Genomic DNA, 18,821 nt, shown 5'->3' on the forward strand with positions numbered 1-18,821 from the left:
GCCGCTTTAAGTATAGGAGCGTTTTACGCCGGCGGGTTTTAAATTAAAAATCGCTTTGGGAGGCATTATTGTAATAGATTTAATTAATTACTAGTATTTTAATTACTTTGTACATTGAAATAGCTTTAAAATAATCTAGAAATTGTTATTAAATAATAAATTTTGACGAAGTTGTACAATATAGAAGTGCGGTGTGTGTGTGTGTATGCACGCACGCACCTCTTGCCAAGACTGCACAGGCGATTGAGTGTGGGAAAGATAGATCGACTTATCCAACGACTACCGTAATGTAACGTCATTTGATGTTCTAATTCCCTATCTGGGTCAACCGGCACACTTTCGCCCACATATCACCCCTACGGTTTATCCTCTCCCACGGTAATGAACGGCCACCTCTCCTTCCACTTCTCGGTAAGGACAGCGACGAAGAAAACGGCCCTGACTTCCCATCCGATTCCACTCGAGAACATCAGGGTCGAGGTAACCAAAAGCCCACCATGGCTCAAGGCAACAACAACAAGGCACATGCCACCAGCAAGGATATCAAAGCACTTGTCCACCATGATACCGGCCTGGACGAAGCCATCCACTTCGAACGGTCCCTAACCTTTCTCCAAGCCTGCACCCTCTACCCCTCCGCCATCTTGTGGTCCGCCTTCGTCTCCATGGGCGTCATAATGCTCGCCTTCGACCCGCAGCTCCTGGGCAACTTGTACGCCATGCCGCAATTCCGCAAAGACTTTGGCTATCTCTATAAAAATGACTGCATCATCAGCGCGCCCTGGCAAACCGGCCTCTCAATGGGTAATCCCGTGGGTCAAGTCGTCGGCGCTTTGATTGCGGGATACCCGATGGAGCGGTTCGGGAGGAAGTGGACTTTTGGGACTTGTGTGGCGCTGACGGCTTGTCTTATTTTTATCCAGTTTTTCGCCCGCTCGCTGCAGGTGTTGCTGGTAGGTGAGCTTTTGGGGGGTCTGGTGCTGGGGTGTTATGCCGTTATTGCACCTGCTTACTCGTCCGAGGTGTGCCCGATGGCTCTTAGGGGGGTGTTGACGAGCTATGTGAACTTGTGCTTTGTTATTGGTCAGTTGTTGGGGAACGCAGTATGTGCTGGAACGAGCAAGTTGAGCAATCATTGGGCGTATTCAATTCCGTTTGCGCTGCAGTGGTTTTGGTGCTTGGTTATACTATTGGGGCTGGCGTGGGTGCCGGAAAGTCCGTGGTGGTTGGTACGGAGGGGGAAACTGGATGAGGCTGAGATGGTGCTGCGTAGGCTGGCATCGGACAAGGTTGATGTGGGAAAGACGTTGACAGTGATTGTGGAGACGGATCGGTTGGAGCAGGAGTTGGAGATGGGGAGTACTTATTGGGATTGCTTTAGGGGAGTGAATCTCCGGAGGACGGAAATTTCCATGGGTGTTTATTGTACCCAGGTCCTGAGTGGGATTTACCTGATCAATTATGGGACGTATTTCTTTCAGCTCGCTGGTTTGGACAACGACGAAGCATTTGACATGGGAATTGGATTTTTAGGTAAGGCACTTGGCTCGGTATCCCTCCACTGCTTCATGCTAAAAACCCATTTCTCTACAGCCGTCGGCTTCCTCGGCACTATCATTTCCTGGCCCCTGTTAATCCGCTACGGTCGCCGAAAGATCTACAACACCGGCCTCCTAGTCCTCGTCGTCCTTCAAATCATTATTGGCATTCTCGACTGCATTCCTGGCCGGCCCAGTGGCGTTATTTGGACCGAATCCTCACTGATGCTAGTATGGAACTTCTTCTACGATATATCTGTCGGCCCCGTCTGCTTCGTCATTATATCCGAAGCCAGCGCCACCAGGGTGCGATCCAAGAGTATTGCCCTGGCGACTGCCGCTCAAGGCGCTCTTGGCTGTGTGATGACGGTTGCAATTCCTTATATGATCAACCCTGATCAGGCGAACATGCAGGGGAAATTGGGTTTCTTCTTTGGGGGTCTTACTGCGATGTGCCTGGTTTGGTCGTTTCTGAGGGTTCCGGAGACGAGCGGGAGGACGTATGAAGAATTGGATATTCTATTTGAGAGGAAGGTTGGAGCAAGGCAGTTTGAAAAATACGTTATTGAGAGTGAAGGTGTCGACTGAGATGAGGATCTCTTCGGTACGTATTGTTAACCCAAGAGGTGCATATAGCAAGATTATGGGAATGATGATTTCTCTTATGCGCTGTTGACTATGTCTAGGAAATACCTGTGGCTTTGGCATTCCAAGGAACGTGTTCGTCCGATTTCTGCCCCGTGGGCCTCCCGTGTGCTAGACAAACTCCAAGTTGGAAATAATGTACGTGATCTATCATCCGCAATATCTCGCTAGTTTCTGGGCTTCACCTTGAAGAAGTACGAAGGCCTCGCCAACGAATGTGTTAGCCTAGAGCACAAGCCCATCATTTGGAAAAAAAGAAAAGAAAAGAAAAGAAAAGAAAAGAAAAAAAGTAAAAAAAAAAAAAAGAGGCACGAGAACTGACAACCTGTTCAAGTTGTTTAAGCTCTCTCTTTGCGACCGATTGAGCTCGTGACAGATACAGCTACGCTTTTGGCCCTCTTTCTCCTGCCACCTTGCTCCTCGCTCGTTTTGATATGAGTCATGGGATGCAGTCGTAGGGGTAAGCTTTTTGCTCTCTTCGCACCATCTCCTGGCGTATCTTGCACAGAACACAACACCCCCACACTCGTCTCCAGGCATTCATCTCCCGAAATATATTCCGAGAGACACAGAGACTCCTTCAAGATCTCCTCCCGGCGCTCATCTCTTCGCCTGTCCCCAGCCTGTATCCATATCTGCTCGTACTCTCTACGCCTCCTGGTCCAAACATCCTCATCATCCATCTGCTCCTCGTTCCTCTTGTTCACCAGCGCTCTGATCACACCCTCTTTCAAAACCATCCTCAAAACCTGACTCTCGATGGCCCTGTCACTCACCTCCAATGCCTCGTCACTTTCCACAAACCCGTGTGAGGCATAAAACTTCTTATCAGCGTCGTCGTTCTTGGCCATAACCACAACCGTCGGCTCCCGCTCCCGTCCCCAACCGCTGTCGCCTAATTCTGGACGCTGCGCCTCATGCAGTGAAATGACATCCAAGAAGTACCGGAGAATCAGATCCATCAGCCTATTACCCCCGTATTCCATATCCGCATGCAGCTCGGCGATCTCGTAGCACTAGGAACAGTCCCAAATGATGCGACCAAAGGCTACGGGGAAGGGTTCGAAGTCGATTTCTATCTCGGTAGGAGGCCAGGCTTGGGCGTGATGCACGTCGCGGCCTGTTTTTCTGTCCTTGCCTTTGCGGTCCGAAATCGAAACAGAAGAAGAGACTTCGAGGGACTCGAAGTTTGTTGGTGATGATGGTCTTGAATCGATGATGGTGTTTTCCGTTTCAATCTCGTGGGGAACACCGCCACTAGAGCAACTGCTGAGCTGATCAACTGGGGGGTCTGACTCATATTCACTCTCTGAATCCCAAGAAGCTTCAGAGGACGGTCTGCTGAGATCGAGAATGGCGCGGGAGGGCGTGAAAGTGATGGTACAACAGTATGCGAGCTCAAACTCGGTGGAAGGTTTGACGCCAAACCTCAACGTTCTTGGTGGCAGACCGGCGCGGATACGGAGGGTCCTGTATGCATGGGGGCGGGGCGTGTAGTCGATGCGAAGGTCATAAAAGCCTTCTGATGAGCCTGGGAGCTGTGCTTGGTATTTGCGTTGTAATCTATCGGTGTGGAACGCCACAGTGTCCCCTGGGCATTCCGCCTCCTCATATGTGCTGAGCATGGTGTTGATGGGTGACCGCTGGCTGAAGAATAATGGAATGTCAATGACGGATATAAAAGATGGGGATGAGTCAAACTGGGTTCTTCGACTCTGTTGACTAGCTGTTTTGTAATATGTGATGATGGCCTGGCTGGTTCAGCAAAGAAGAGTGGTTGACTAATATGGCCGGGGTTGATGCTGGGGGAAAGAAAGAGGTTTGAGGTCAAATGCCGAGGACACTCGCCACAATTATTTGAAGTAATGCCACGGCTTGCGTACTACGGCAGGTGTATGCAACTGGATGCACATTCTAAGCAAGGAAACGCAACACGAACGGCTTGCTTGTCAGGTTATGCAAGTGCAATGGAGATAGGTACCTCTAGGTACCTAAAGTAGGTAGGTAGCATCACCCACGGAGTTTGTCAGGCACGCCTTCAACGGATATACCGCTAGCAGCTGCATTACACAGGCTCTGCACAGGACGGGGCTACCTAGAGGTATAGCTACCTACCTCGGCGATGCTTACACCCCTCCTGTATTTAAGGAAGGTGAGGCAGCCCGCAAAAGCGTGGTGCATTCCGGGGTGGACAATTTCCTCGTTATCACTTGATTTCAATGTCCTACCCAGCCAGCCATACTAGGGTCCGTTGGTTCGTTGCAATTCCATCTACTTATTGGCCTACCTAATAGAGTAAATGATGAGTGGGCGGTTCGGTAACTTGCTAGATATGTGTGATGTATACTGCCCTGCCGTGTACCTAAGGTTGGTGTTTTCCCAATTCGGCCACCAGCCATTCTTTGAACTGCTCATGCCTACCTCTATGTATTGTGACTAGCCCCAGACGCTCAATTCCATCCTTGCCATAGTAAGCTGAAGCCATTGAGCTCACTAGAATCCTTCAAATAAAGAAAGCCTCCGGCTTCCGGAACTTCTCGCCTGCATACGACCACGGCTTCCAGCTCTCCTTCAACTCCGCCTCGATGTCTAGCAGCCGATTGTACTTGGCCACCCGCTCGCCCCGACACGGCGCTCCGGACTTGATATGACCTGTGCAGAGCCCGACAGATAAGTCGGCAATGAAATCGTCGGTCGTTTCGCCCGATCGATGCGACACAAAAACGCCCCACCCCAAGCTCTTGGCCAGTTTCGCCCTTTATACCAGAAATCAGTCAGCAAGACCATCACTTTACCAACCCAAAGGTAATCAAAGGGAAAAAAGTAGAGGTGCGAAAACTCACGCATCAATAGCCTCTGTCACCGTTCCAATCTGGTTGATCTTCAACAGCATCGCATTACACGCCACCCTGCTCTCGGCCATCCTGACTCTCTCCACATTCGTCACCAGCAAGTCATCCCCCACCAGCTCCTCGAAATAGAAGTCCTTGCAGAACTTGACCCACGACTCCCAATCGTCCTCGGCGAAGGGATCTTCGAGCAGTGGGATTGGATACTTTTCGATGAGGGACTTGTATAGCTCCATCATCTCAGCTGGGGTCCTGACATCGTCCGAATGTGATTCACCCTCCTTTATTCTCTTAAAACCGAGGTCATAAGTCCCGTTTTCTGGGTTGAAGAACTCGGACGATGCCGCGTCGATGCCGAACTTGATCTTATCGGTGTATCCAGCTTTGGCCACAGCCTCGGTGAGCAAGTCGAGGGCTTCTTCGGGTTGGGTAATGGGAGGGGCAAAACCGCCTTCGTCGCCTACGCCCGTGTCTATTTTGCAGCTTATCAATTCTCACGTCACAATATGATCCACTCTTTTGGTTCAGGACAGAACTTACAAATGGCCCCAAACTTATCAGAAATTATCTGCTTCAGAGCACAATACGTCTCAGACGCCATTTGAATCCCCTCCTCAATGGTCTTCGCGCCAGTCGGAGCAATCATAAGCTCCTGGAACGCCATGCCGTTTCCGGAGTGTCTGCCTCCGTTCAGAACGTTGAAGAAAGGGACGGGAACCATGTAAGGGGCTTCTTCGCCGCCCTCTCGACGAAGGAACTCGTATAGGGGGATGTTCTAGTTTTTTTTTAGGAGTTTCACTCTTGTCAACCAACCTAACCTGGGGGGTATGGAACAAAACGATGGGAAATCAAGGAGGGGAGATTACCGCAGCAGCAGCCCCAGCCCTAGCACAAGCCATACTCACTCCCAAAATCGCGTTCGCACCTAGCTTGGCTTTGTTCGGAGTCCCGTCCAGTTCACGCATGAAGCCGTCGATCTGCTTCAGGTCGCGACGGGAACTATAGCCCTCTTTGACCAGGGCCGGGCCAATGATCTCGTTGACGTTGTTGACTGCGGTAAGGACCCCCTTCCCTCCGTACTTGCGTTTGTCATGATCGCGGAGTTCGACGGCTTCGTGGGCCCCGGTTGAAGCACCGGACGGGACGAGGGCGCGGAAAGTTCCTAGCGATATATTAGTCAGGCCGCCCACCGTGTGAACAAAACTTGTCGGGGAGGGAATTGTGGGTTGGAAACGTACCATGGGCGGTCCTGACTTCTACTTGAATTGTTGGGTTGCCCCTAGAGTCAAGGCGTTGAGATGCTTTCACGTCCAGAAGCATGGCGGTCGGTTGTGCGTTGATGTTGTTTTGGTTAACAGTGATAACAGATGTTTGGGTGACGTTCGTCTCTTTTAGGTGGTGGACGAATCGCGGGCAGTACTTACAGTTCGTCATCGATGCAATATTCATGACGTGCGGTGATGCATGCCGTATGAGCGCAGCACGGGCACTAGGCACATCCCGTTGAGCGGGAGGGGACGTGCCTTTTACATTCCACATTCCAACGACACTCCGTCTCTCTGGTTGAAGATCTAAAGCTTTTGTCTCCTCAAACACCATACATGGACGGTTGAGTGACCAACTAGGCATAAACACATTCATCTCTTTTGCGACAGTAGACTCCATCGTTTTTGGCTCTACTCCTGCCGTCCGTACCTCCAACCGCCTCCGCCTCTTATACTCTTCACATCCATATCCCTCTTCTTATTCTCTACCAGTGTCCCATTCAAACCGCACCCCGGGCTGTCACATGTCGACAATGTGTGTATGAGCGCATTCCCCCCTCCCTCCTTCTTCTTCTTTTTCTTTCTCCTTTTTTTTTCTTTCATCACATCCCTTCAACAAATGACTATCTGGCACCGCTACCTCGAGCACCACCACCTCGGGCACCGACCTCGCCAGTGCCGGGAACCCCACGAAGTTCCACTACGGGCCCCCATCGTCTCATCCACCACATGCCTCCTATTCCTCACCCTCATGCCGCTAGGTGACCCCAAATCACAAGCCTGCTAGTGCGAGAGATTTGGACCCCCTTGAGCTTCCCTCTTTAAAAGCGCGCGCGCACAGGGCGTACCAAACGCCACGGAGACGTCGACATCCAGTAAGCCGATCAGGATAAGCGTCGCCCGCAGCTATGACCACAGCACTTGAGTATCGCTTTAGTTTCTCCAACATTGTTTTCTCCGAAATCGAAATCAGAAGAACATTAGGTAGGGATGAGATCCCAGTGTTTATATTAGTCCCAGTATGTGTAATCCGTGGCGTTGAGAAAGACCTGTCACCAGGTTTGATGGCGAGTGGTCTTTATCATAGTGGCTTTGGTATCGTTCTTGTCGTCGTGAACGAAGTGCCTATGGCAGTTCGGTACACATTACGATTCTGGTGGCCTTCTTGCCGGATCTGCTACAGTAAACTTACTCAGACTACATTGGTTACACATGACTATCTGCTGGAGTCGCATGCCTCCTGTGTCGGTTTTGTAGCCGATTGGTCATATTACTTTGTGCCCGTTATGACTTCTGTGCTCAGCAGCTATTCATCGCATCCTCACCACATTGTCTTCATATTATCTAGAGATAGCGTTCTCTGGTTAGTGATAGGTCTCGGTATCGAAACTAATGAAACTCCAGGGTAAAAAGAGCTTTTCACCCCACAGGAAGATTTTCCGCATGTCCTCAGAAGGAGCGTGAGGGGGAACTAAGGGAGTCCGATGAAGGATTTTCATACATGAGCTTCAGGATTCACTGCTGTGCAGGTAGCTATTAGGAAGGTGCAATCTGGTTAAAGGCAGCTCGATAGCAGCTTGGGAAGCGGCAAGTCGGAAAACCCCGTCACTGAACTACGAATAGTTTTCCTGCAATCTCAACATTGTCCACCATTGGTGTCAGAGATATGGGTTAGGGAAGTGTTTGATTGATGGAAGGAAGGCAAATGCAGCATATGCCTTATTGAAAGTGATGGGTTCAGAATTCAGTGTCACAAACACAGTTCGGCAAGATCAGATAGTATAGTAGACAGGGGCTCAAAGATGCCCCTTGAACGTCGAATTTGAGTGAGGAGTGTTCCTGTAACCTAGCAATTCTCAACGCTATCCGCAAGTCTTTCTGAGTTGCACCCCAGCGATATCCTTCCAAGAAATCAATCGAAAGTCGCTAAACTCCCGCTGGTATCACAAAGCAATTGCTCCAACCCATTTTTTTCCCCTCGCCCGTGCGCCGGTAATATGCAACTGAAGTTCCACTTCCACACCATTTTTTTCTCTTTCCCGCTTTCCATGATCCCCTGAACCGCTCCTACTGATTCCACACAAATGTACCGGTAGGACCGCCACCACGGCTGATCAAAAGCATCTCCAAGCCTTCCATCCTTCCTCTTAGTGCACTGTTCTCCGTCTCCAGACCATGATTCCTCCTTTCAAGCTGGCTGATATACTCCGTCGCCTTACTGAGGATCGTCGCCTTGTTGAGCTTGGGAGCCGGAATCAGACCGCTCAAATCCCCTTCCTCGCCCTCATACTCATCATCGTAATTGCCGCTCTCCATGCGCATGGCTGCGATGCGAAGAGATGGAACAGAGTCGCGAAGCGCTGCGATCTTGTCGTTGAGGTTGGTGCGATATCTCTTCTCGATCATGTTGTGGGCCGTCTTCTTGGGGGCCGTCATGGAGGGGGGAGAAGTGCTCTTTTCCTTCTTAGTCGGTGGGCTGTGGGACGAATTGGGCGGCGGGGATAGGGAGACGCGCTTGGCTGGGCGACATTCCTCTTCATCGGAAGACGAAGAGCAGGAAGACTTGCGCTTGAGGTTGTTGCGCGAGGGGTAACGCTTCACATCCTCAGCAAGTTCGATAGGTTGTTGCTGTTGTGGTTGTGGCTCAATAACGGCAGCCGGGGTAGAGCGTTGCGAGGGGGGTGTTACACCCATGACTTGAGACTGGAACAGTGGCGAGTTGGTATTTGTGCCTTCGAAGTTGAAGTTAAGGTCTTGTGTTGTCGTGGGCACCTCTAGCGAGAGCTCAACGGGGTTGATGGATGGGCTGGCGGTAAGAGGCCGAGGTGGGAGGGTCGAGATGAGGCTTCCGTCGTAGGGTTCAGTCTTGAAGCAGTCTTCAGACTCTGGGGAATGCTCAAAGTGCTCACGCTCGAACTTTCCCCATCTAAACAAATCATCACCATATGGCGAAAATAAACCGAAGGAAGTGGCGCTTGGCACAGGGGAGATGGGCGATACAGGGGATCCCGCAGAGTCGGAATTGAAGTCGGTGCTGTTGAAGTCCTCGTAAAGGGCAACTGGCGAGAAGTCTGTTAAAGATTCAGGGCAGGTTTGCTGTAACAATTGTTAGTCGCCTACATTTGCGCCATGGACAAGTCTGTGAACGGATGTTGTCATGTTAACTTACAAGTTGGCCAGTGCTGTAGGGCACGGTAGTGTACGACGTGAAGGCCATGGGTTGGTCCATGGTTGTTGTCCTGATGTCCATCTGGTGACAAAATCAGGTGTGTTTGTTTTCGGGTGTGGTGTGTTTGATGTTTTGCATTCAGATTGTGGGGGTAGCGATCCGAGCGTTTGATGTGTTGTCTGTTTAATCGGACGGCTTGTCTGGTGATGAACAAGCGTCTGGATTGTGGTGTTTTGAGTTTTCTGGGTGATCTTGGTGATGCAATGACAACTACTATATGCCATCGAGAGAGAACAATGGGCTATTTGATATTAAAGGGACATAGTCAAATGAGTCGGAATCGTTCGGTAACGCGCGCTCGTGTAGGTACTCCCGCTCGTCTAGCTACTACCGCATGGGGCTGTGCGTGCATTGCATTTGCAGCAGACATACATTCCACTTCATAACGGGCGATCTGCATCACCTGCCAGTCATACGATTGCGCCCGAAAATCCAACTATCAACGGCAAAAGGTCTGGATCGCACTGGGCTAGGTGGGCGTGGCAGGGTGCATAGAAAGTCCACCTCAAGTCGCTAAAGCCAGCTTTCGCTACAGGGGCTAGAGGACCCCGTGGGCCCCTATGTATTCGGCTGGAGCCCTGTTCTGAGAGCACATAGAGGTACCATCTTAACGCCGGTGGTCCGTCATAGGCGGCCTTTCGAGTTAGTAGTGAGCATGGCAGCGGCTCAACATCGAGACCTCGGAGCTCTCCGGGACGTGGCCTCGGCATCAACAGCCCCAAGTTGCTTCCCTGTCCCAACTGGCCCAGGCTTGTCCCTACCCTCCCCAACACTTCTGCACAAACGTGACATCGAGGACCTTTGGTGCCCCTAGGGTCCGGGTCGGGTAAGTTTTGGCTTGGAGTGCTCGGCGCCGGTTGACATGACAACTGCCATGGGCTTTCAAGCTTTGCCATGCAGTCATCAACAAGTCGCATATGGACTACGATCGAGTCTTTTTCAAAATGGGATTTGGCTATGCCGAGCATGCCTGGGAGGGCTATTTTTGCCGCGCAACGAGGTGAAATCCGGATCATCTTTGTTTCTCACATGTCAGAAAGATACTACACAATGACGGCGGTAGATATGGTGTATACTTGTGATTGGGATTTGCTGAATGGGTCACGGCATCACGCTGCTCCCAGATCCTGAGGTTAGTGGCTCGACGGTCAACCCAACATATTGGCATACCGCGCGGAGACCCGATGGTGGTGAAAGCGCGAGATATCATCAAGGTTTCTACTGGGGGTAATGGGCCGTTTCTGACTGCAGCAGATCGAGATCCTGCTCCCAGTCATTGCCGTGCTCGGTCATGGGGATTGTAGTAGTCGCGGTTGACCGCGCTCCGGAGTCATGGGTCAAGCGGATACGAACGAAGGTGGACGAGAGGTGCCAAAAGGTGCCATGGCCGATTGGAGAACAACCGTTGAAAGCCGCCGCGAGGGCGTCAATCGCGGAGAAACATTTGCACGTTGACTCGATTGAATGCTTGGCAAAATCCCTTCAGTCCGTTTGCCGTGGGTTCGGGCCTGGCGAGGGTGGGAATAGCACCTCTATTGGGTTGGGTGTGTTTTCGTCGAGCAGGTCAAGCGAACGAGATTGGCTTGGAATCTGCTGTGTTTTGGGAGAATGGTTCGATTTCGAGGAAAGCCCACAATCCAGAACTGACCCACCATAGCAGCCCGCAAAACGTGTGACCGGAAATGGCCGTGGAGTAAATTGCTAGTGCTACGGTACTGCCCCAGCCCTTTTCACTGCATAGGTACTCACAAACCATCTCGAAAAATTATCGTAAACCGTGCACTTGGACCAAACTCACCCGATATTTCCTCGTCCCCCCCCCCGTGCCCTCCTTGGGTCACCGGATCCAAGTCCCGATTTGGCGAACAACGCGATGCCATTGGGACGATGAATGATGACTGTTAAAAAATTCACTCATTGGGATCATTGCCACCAGTTATGAGCCCATTGACGGCCATTTAACATGCTACCGGAGAGGCTTGGTGGAGCATGGCAGCCCTGGGAGTTAAAGTCACTCCTGTCAACGGACCTTAAGCCAGACAGACCTAGGGGCATGTGAAAGACCCATCCGAACTGCCCCACAATGGTACCTTACCTCTAGTGTACGCAGTAGGTACTGTACCTACCGCCGCACCGGACCGAGCGACGAACGGGATCTATTCTACGCCCCACCCGGCCGGACTGCCCGCCGAGCCGGGCCATTTGACAGTTCCACTTGCCGGTTCAAGCGCGCACTGGGCTGCCGAGATCGATCGCTAGCCGCCGACGCACCTCCAGCCCACTTCACAAAGCTCGGTGCCAGTCAACTCATTACCAACAGGGCCACGGCGTATTTTCGAGCAGACCGATCGCAACCCCGAGCGTCCTGCCATTCAAGGCTTAAGTGCTTAGTATAAATTGGCATTGCCCACATCAATTTTCGCCCATGACCAAACCTATCACCACACATGACGTGCGTATCATCAGCATCACGAAAGCGTTTATTGCACGGCAAAGTGCGCGCTGCATACCCCAATTCCTAAGCAACAGTTCTAGCGCAGCTCCATTGCGCAGCCTTTGTCGCACCAAGTCGTTAGCTCTGGTACCTACCAAGGATTATCACGTTCCATGACCTCGTTTTTTTCGGCTTCATCGTTCATGTGCCTCACAAGACCTCGGTTGGTGAAAGTCTTCAACCTCTCTTGCGCCCGTCTTTGTTCTTGCGGTCTATCTTACAGTGGCTACAATTTTGCCACTAGCCTTCTCTGCCACATATCTTTCGCGTGGCTGCACAGCTTTGAAGGCACCGAATCAGCCCAGCCCTGCCCGGAAATGTACCAACCGAGGAATCTTTCGGGTCTAGATATAGGTTCAGGACCTTTCATGGGTTGTCGGGAGGATACTCACAGCGTCGACCAGTCACAGGTTCCGGTGTATTTTTCCCGCCTTCCCTTCCCTTCGCAGCTCTCTTCATGCTCCCAGTCGAGAATCAAAACCAAAACGGGCTTGCATGTACGAGGACAACACGTGGACCATGTGAAACACCGAACACTCATTGGGGGTCCGGACATCCATACCGTCAATTTCAATTCACTGCACGTTCAATCCAAAGACTGAGAATTGCATGTGTCAACGTGCAATTGTACACTGGCCAAAAGGCCCCCACTAACCCGACGTCCTGGACCATGGACATATGAGGGCAGAATGCCATCATCTACCGGACGGCCATGCAGACTCAAGATAAACAGTGCAGAAAGGTCTAGAGCTCGAGGGCCTTACGCGAGCCGCACTTTTACCATGGTTGAAGGACATAAAAATGCATGGGGCATATGCCGGATCACTGCATCATGCTTCGAAGGACCACAATCAACAACACAGTGTCATTCTGCATTAACGAAAGCCTGCTGTAACCATCTACCAGTACGTGTCCTGCCAAAGCTCGAGATGGCAGGACTGGATAAGACACAATGTGGTGTATCCCGGGAAGTTCATGTTCTGTTCTCGGGATCACATCATCAAACCAAGTTGCAATCGCTTCAAAGCACATCCCAAGGGACACTCCGCCCGCCGAAGGCCTTTGATGAAGCAATGAACAAACAAAATAGATAAGACGGTCTTTCCGAACTTTGCTTCTTTAATATTTTGAACGTAATGGTATAGCTAACATGCAGGCACAGATGAATCATATCGAAATAGCACAATATTTTACCCAGTTCGATAGTTCAGTTCGGGACATCTTGATTCTAATTTCCACTCCCGCAATGCCTGCACTGGCCAAAACCAGGAAAAGCCACGCCCATCTTTCCAATTCTGGGATCTGCGGGTCTTGGAGGCTATCATGGGGTGTAATGTTAATATCAGCCGCCATTCAACCTCCGAGCCTGGCCTCTCATATGTCGCCGTCGCTTCTACATCAATCTGCGGATAAAGTCAGTTGGTATCCCAAATTGTCACCCTCTCCACCACTCGCCGCCTTCACATTGGGGATTCACCCACGCTCAATATGTTGTCTGCATCAGCGCCCAGCATGCGATCTTCAGTTTTGGTCTTTACCTGGAAGGAGCACCTCGAGGGGGAAACGTCTCCATGGTTCTGTAGATTAAGAGTGACGATAAAAATGGCATCACGCGGTTCACCCGCCCATTGGTACATATGCTATACCCCCTCGGCTCGACACATCTGCCTCCGACATCCTGACCAGAGTATCACCGCGACCGGGAAAACAACTCGACGATAACAGGCAGCTCACTCTGGTTGACTTTCTTGGCAGGAACAACAAGTCAACTCATAGAATCAGCAGCGCATACTTTAGAGCAATGATTTCCGTCATTCTTTCTATCTCGCTCAGTTTTTACTCTCCGGGTTTCGACCAGGAAATTTTCAATCCCTCATCTGTCTGGTTGCCGCGCTCAGCATTTTTAACACCTACTCAGCGTTGAAATTCTCTCTTGTGGACGTCACGCGTCTATAAGCGACAATGTTCTGGAACTTACTATTCGCGGTCATCGTGACCTTACTGCGCAGCGGTACGAACAGGAATCCCTTACATCCACTGGACCCAATTGGGAGGCACTAATGCGCCCAACAGTATCTGCTGCCGAGTCTGTTGCAGTTCACGACGCCGAAACTGGCCTCACCTACTCCCAAAACTTTGCGTTGTACAAGCTCGACGGTCGAGGGATAACCTTCCGAATCGCAATCCCCAGCAACGTCTCCAGCAACTCCGCCTACGACGCGGTAGTCCAGGTGATCATTCCTAACGACGTCGGCTGGGCCGGGCTTGCTTGGGGCGGTTCAATGACCAAGAACCCCTTAATGGTTTTTTGGCGAGGGTCAAACAATCAACCAGTGTTGTCGTCTAGATGGGCCAGGTAAGTTACGCTTATACGTTCACATGCACAATCACATGCACAGGTTTTCAATGTTTTGGCTCTCATCCGTATGGATGGATTCACATGTACATGCAATGTTGTGCTGAAAGAAAATGCGGGCGGATTATCAATTCCCATACCTACATGACGGCTATGTGGGAACTGGCAGCCCGCATTATCTTCTCATCTTTGTCTTGACATTTTTTTCTTGCGCCTGACATAGATGCAATGCACATCGATATTCCCCATCCTCGCCTTGGGGTGCATACATGTACCTGTGATAATTTCAGACCAACCGAAATCAAAACCGCAAACTTCACCTACTAACCTCTCCCCCCTTTTCTCCAATTCAGCAGCCACACACCTCCTCAACCCTACACCACCGCCACCTACACTTTATTCAAAACCGGCACCAAGTCCAACTCCACCCACTGGCAATTCACCGCCCTTTGCATGGGCTGCACCTCATGGGCCGCCGACGGCGGCGCGGTCCGCTACGTCCAGCCCAACGGCGGCAACCGGCTTGCTTTTGCTTATAGCCCCACTAAACCTTCGAACCCGTCTAGCCCGACGAGCGCGATCACGGTGCACGATGTGCATGCGTACTGGAATCATGATTTCAGTACGGCGAGGAATGCGGGCTTCGAAGCGGCGGTGCAGAGGTTGTTGGGGGGTCAGGGAGTTAGGGCTTAGGTGGCCAAAAGGGGCAAAGTGAGAGGGGATGTTGGAGGGAAATGGGTGGCTAGGTAAGTCTTGAGAGGTTTTCGCTAGGTCTTTGCAAGTGGAATGTTCATCTCGAAAGAGGTGTGGCGTGGGCTAGGAGTGTCTCATTGGTGTTGATCATGGGCATGAGGGACAGATAGAGCAAAGTACAGGTGTGAATGAAGTCAAGCAATGTCTGGAAATTTGTGATCGAAGAAGCAATGTTACACCTGCATCACTTTCCTGTCCTGAAATGTTGGTTGATTCACCCACCACTGCAGGCCACAACAACGATGATGGCTTGGTAGACACTTGACTGTTCTGGGACCTAAACATGTTGTTTCCTTCGTAAGAAATCTTCGATGGCTCTTGAATGGAGTAGTTACAGTTTAGAAAATGACAGCTAGTCTGTACGTACCTGATATTGTCCGTCCATGTGACTGTTTCGAGATGTGCATTTCTGGCGGTCTCATCACCATCATGCATCATATGTTCAAATTGTTCATATTATCCATCCCAATGCGATAATATTCGATTGAATCACAGGAGATTGAAAGATGATCCGGAGTAGCGATCCCAAATGAAGTTGAAGGTCAATACATTGAGCAGAAGGGTTTTCTATACAGGAGTGTCTCAACTGGTAATCCCGCGCATAAGAGTCAAACAAGGGAATTTCTAGGACGACTTTCTTGATATTATAACCAACGGAAAACGAACAAACGCCTGCTTTCTTCTGTCGATTAAACCACCATTGGAAAAATATCCCCAGTATGGAATTTCAACCATTCGGCCAGGATGGTGGTTCCTCCTCCTCCTCCTCCCCAGGCTCTTCCGAACAATCCTTCTGCACGCCTCCATAATCACCAATCCCTGTCATCTACTCCAGCTCTCTTAACAATAATCGACATAACAATGACTCGAGCCCTGGAAATGGCGAGCTAGAAATAGAAAGCGGTGTACGCACACCGTCACAGTACCTCTCTTCACCACCATCACCATTCCCATCACTACCTCCAGGCCACATACGGCATCCCACCACCTACCCATATCTGCCGAACAATCGTGATTACCAACCAACCACCTCTCAACGAGGAAAAAGGATAGTCAGCTTCTTCCCATGCCTCTATGACAACGACCAGTATCTTTGCCTCTGCCTTCCTCCCGTCTTCACCAAAGCAATGGTCAACCTAGCAAGCGGGATCAAGGTGGTGGTAAAGATAGTCTTTGAGACTCTCAGAACCGGTATGGATTGGGTCCCGCCAATTCCACCCGAGTCTGAGTCCGATTCTGACTTTGATATCGAGAGAAATTTGGATCGATTTTCGGGACGGGGAAAACGGAGCGGGGTACGGAAGTGGAAGGGGCCTCCTCCACCTATTTTCGTGCCAACGGGCGTTCTGCCTTTGTTTCGAAGTGATCATCCATCCCAGGAAGTGGACACGGAGCGCTGGAGTCGGCGGGGAAGGAACGAGGTACCCGCATCGCTGCGGCGGTTGGGGGACGGAGTAGGTGCTATAGTGGATGGAGAGAGGTATGTGAAAAGAAGGAATGAGAAAAATGACCATGATGCTGCCCATGTGAATGGCAATGAATTGAGCACAAAGATGAAGTGGAAGGGAAAGGGGAAGGCGCAGGCGGTTGACGTGGCACGAATTTCAACAGAGGTTTTGGCAAGTGGTTCCGGGGATCCAGGAAAGCTGCGGAGAGGATCGTATGTTCCGACGCGGCCTGACAGGAGGGGAACGAGGTGGGTGCCGAGAGGTGTTCATGGTGTCTGGGATGAGGACTACATAGGACAATCTTAATGAGAAATGGGGACCGAACTGGAAAAGAACGGGGCTTCAGAAACAACGAGTGGAAGGAAAGGGGCGATTGCGTGAGGTCGAAACTTGGCCACGCTGGAGATTGTTGCAACCAGACGGGAAGACGCGCGAGGAACATGAGCTTCGGTTTCTTGAGCAGAATCATCCAGCAGAGTGCCTTTCCCAAATCTGAAGAGACAAAAGAGGGATAACATGAACGATGCTGAAATGAAGTTTGTATCCAAAATTATAGAGCTTTGCAGTTCCTTGATGTTCTAGCTTGACAACCTAATCATCCCTTACTTGATCATGTTTGTGAGGAAGCCCCACGAGCCGGAGTAATTCGTAGTCTTCTTGCTTTCCTTCCAATTTTATTCGGCTTGCGACGTCGATGCAGTAATGGGGTCTCAGAGGCTCCAAACCACCATCTTCTGCCTGAAAACCTTCAGCTTCTAGATGACCACGAGGCATGTTGCAATCCTTCACTTCCCTTGTGGGGCAGACACTACCGGTAGTAGGCTCCAGTGTCCCAGATAGCCTGTTATCTACTTGTAAGCCGCTGCTGGCATCCTCTCTGTGTCATCTGGACCTTCGAACCTGAGTGCGCCTCCCCCTCATCTGGCGCTGTACGCGTCACGCACTGGGGCGTTGGTGGTTAAGGAAGGAGCACAGCCCCTAACATGCCCTGCCAGCTGCCACAAGCACCCGGCTGAGAGAAACCGGCAGGCCCAATATAAGGTCGGGTACCAGACACCAATACCACAGCGGGCTCTGTGGTCTTATGTCGCAGTGGTTCCGTTGATGAAAACATTGCTGGGCACGCGGTGTCCAAGGTACAGTTTTCGTAGGGCGCAGCTGGAGCATTGTGGTTCGTTCCACAAGCTTACCTGGGCGCCTAAGCTTTTTGCCAGTTTTACCGTCATCGATTCTTGCTGAAGACAGTTTCGATGTAATCCTTGGACTTTTCCCTTTCTTTTGCAATTTCGAACGATGTCTGCATCGCACTTTTGGGTTTAGGGCGAAAGTGGTCTGGTATGCACCTTTTGAATTGAAGTAATGCGAAGAGATGAAGCTATTCCCGTGGTACAGAGACAGACTAGAAACAGTCAACATTACAATCATCCTCCAAGGGTCGACTCACCTTGACCGCTAACTGGAATTCAACATTTCCGTGGGTCCATAACGCATGACTAGAATGATCAGACGGTCTTCATGCTCCGGGAAAAAGGTCGCACATGTTACTTTGGAGTGCAGAAAGACGTTTGTTCTGGGCCTACCGTGTCCAGTATGATGTAGAAAGTAACAGCATACACGCATTCTCTCTATCTTCCAGCGCCGGTGCCGCACACGCTGCTTGATGGCTGGATTCCGATTGTTCTGCCCCTCAAACTCAAGTCGGTCACTCGTTTATGAATCGCCGGATGCTGGCGACACTCCCAAAATTCTACAATTCTGATTATCCCTGGATGTTGGAGAATACCTTGTACTTAGTTCGGTACTTACCGTCGGTATGTTTGTTTACTTCTGGGGCAAAGTGAGGGCATTCAGAATGCCTACAGAACCGATAAGCTGTGCTATGATGTCATGCAACAATCTTATCTTATCGGCGTCTCATCGGCTTTCTTATCTCCCTGATAAGCTTGCCCGATGGGTGCCCCACTATAAACGTGACTCCCCTCGTCGCAACCACTTTCAACGTTCCTTCGTTTCAAATTACGGTTTTCTCATATTGCACTTTGCACTAGTGACTTGTCATCAACACATCGATTTTTCTTGAATCCTAGCTTTGTTCTAACGAATGAAAACCCAAAATGTGCATGCTCTTCGCAAACAGTCAACAATGCTCGATGGCGTGACCTGCCTTGGCCACAACCCGACTCCTCTGACCCAATCCAGTCAACAGTCTTCCTACACCCTCCTTCACACCAGATCATCGCAGGT

General features: G+C 50.8%; 7 protein-coding genes across 7 annotated transcripts; 4 read left to right on the forward strand and 3 right to left on the reverse strand.

Annotated features, from left to right (window-relative positions):
• Positions 1 to 497: 497 nt before the first annotated feature.
• On the forward strand, positions 498 to 2,126 carry NEUTE1DRAFT_53462 (uncharacterized protein; the record flags this gene model as incomplete). The annotated part of the gene is made up of 2 exons (XM_009858562.1): positions 498 to 1,533; positions 1,594 to 2,126. The coding sequence occupies 2 exons, from the start codon at positions 498 to 500 to the stop codon at positions 2,124 to 2,126; spliced, it is 1,569 nt and encodes a 522-aa protein (XP_009856864.1).
• A 395-nt stretch (positions 2,127 to 2,521) lies between these two features.
• On the reverse strand, positions 2,522 to 3,808 carry NEUTE1DRAFT_50929 (uncharacterized protein; the record flags this gene model as incomplete). The annotated part of the gene is made up of 2 exons (XM_009856644.1): positions 2,522 to 3,199; positions 3,296 to 3,808. 2 exons carry the CDS (start codon positions 3,806 to 3,808, stop codon positions 2,522 to 2,524), a joined length of 1,191 nt encoding a protein of 396 aa, XP_009854946.1.
• Positions 3,809 to 4,686: 878 nt separating this feature from the next.
• NEUTE1DRAFT_106176 (uncharacterized protein) lies at positions 4,687 to 6,352 on the reverse strand (the record flags this gene model as incomplete). The annotated part of the gene is made up of 5 exons (XM_009858563.1): positions 4,687 to 4,939; positions 5,027 to 5,504; positions 5,573 to 5,807; positions 5,899 to 6,194; positions 6,271 to 6,352. The coding sequence occupies 5 exons, from the start codon at positions 6,350 to 6,352 to the stop codon at positions 4,687 to 4,689; spliced, it is 1,344 nt and encodes a 447-aa protein (XP_009856865.1).
• Positions 6,353 to 8,079: 1,727 nt separating this feature from the next.
• Positions 8,080 to 9,728, reverse strand: NEUTE1DRAFT_92386 (uncharacterized protein; the record flags this gene model as incomplete). The annotated part of the gene is made up of 2 exons (XM_009858564.1): positions 8,080 to 9,393; positions 9,467 to 9,728. The coding sequence occupies 2 exons, from the start codon at positions 9,545 to 9,547 to the stop codon at positions 8,365 to 8,367; spliced, it is 1,110 nt and encodes a 369-aa protein (XP_009856866.1).
• A 742-nt stretch (positions 9,729 to 10,470) lies between these two features.
• On the forward strand, positions 10,471 to 11,431 carry NEUTE1DRAFT_106178 (uncharacterized protein; the record flags this gene model as incomplete). The annotated part of the gene is made up of 3 exons (XM_009858565.1): positions 10,471 to 10,526; positions 10,781 to 11,070; positions 11,232 to 11,431. 3 exons carry the CDS (start codon positions 10,471 to 10,473, stop codon positions 11,429 to 11,431), a joined length of 546 nt encoding a protein of 181 aa, XP_009856867.1.
• A 2,551-nt stretch (positions 11,432 to 13,982) lies between these two features.
• NEUTE1DRAFT_115093 (uncharacterized protein) lies at positions 13,983 to 15,069 on the forward strand (the record flags this gene model as incomplete). Its single annotated transcript, XM_009858566.1, has 3 exons — positions 13,983 to 14,031; positions 14,094 to 14,376; positions 14,733 to 15,069. 3 exons carry the CDS (start codon positions 13,983 to 13,985, stop codon positions 15,067 to 15,069), a joined length of 669 nt encoding a protein of 222 aa, XP_009856868.1.
• An 804-nt stretch (positions 15,070 to 15,873) lies between these two features.
• Positions 15,874 to 16,883, forward strand: NEUTE1DRAFT_106180 (uncharacterized protein; the record flags this gene model as incomplete). Its single annotated transcript, XM_009858567.1, has 2 exons — positions 15,874 to 15,950; positions 16,001 to 16,883. 2 exons carry the CDS (start codon positions 15,874 to 15,876, stop codon positions 16,881 to 16,883), a joined length of 960 nt encoding a protein of 319 aa, XP_009856869.1.
• Between the last annotated feature and the right edge of the window lie 1,938 nt (positions 16,884 to 18,821).

This window comes from Neurospora tetrasperma, assembly GCF_000213175.1.
Source record: "Neurospora tetrasperma FGSC 2508 unplaced genomic scaffold NEUTE1scaffold_81, whole genome shotgun sequence".
Classification (NCBI taxonomy): Eukaryota; Fungi; Ascomycota; class Sordariomycetes; order Sordariales; family Sordariaceae; genus Neurospora; species Neurospora tetrasperma.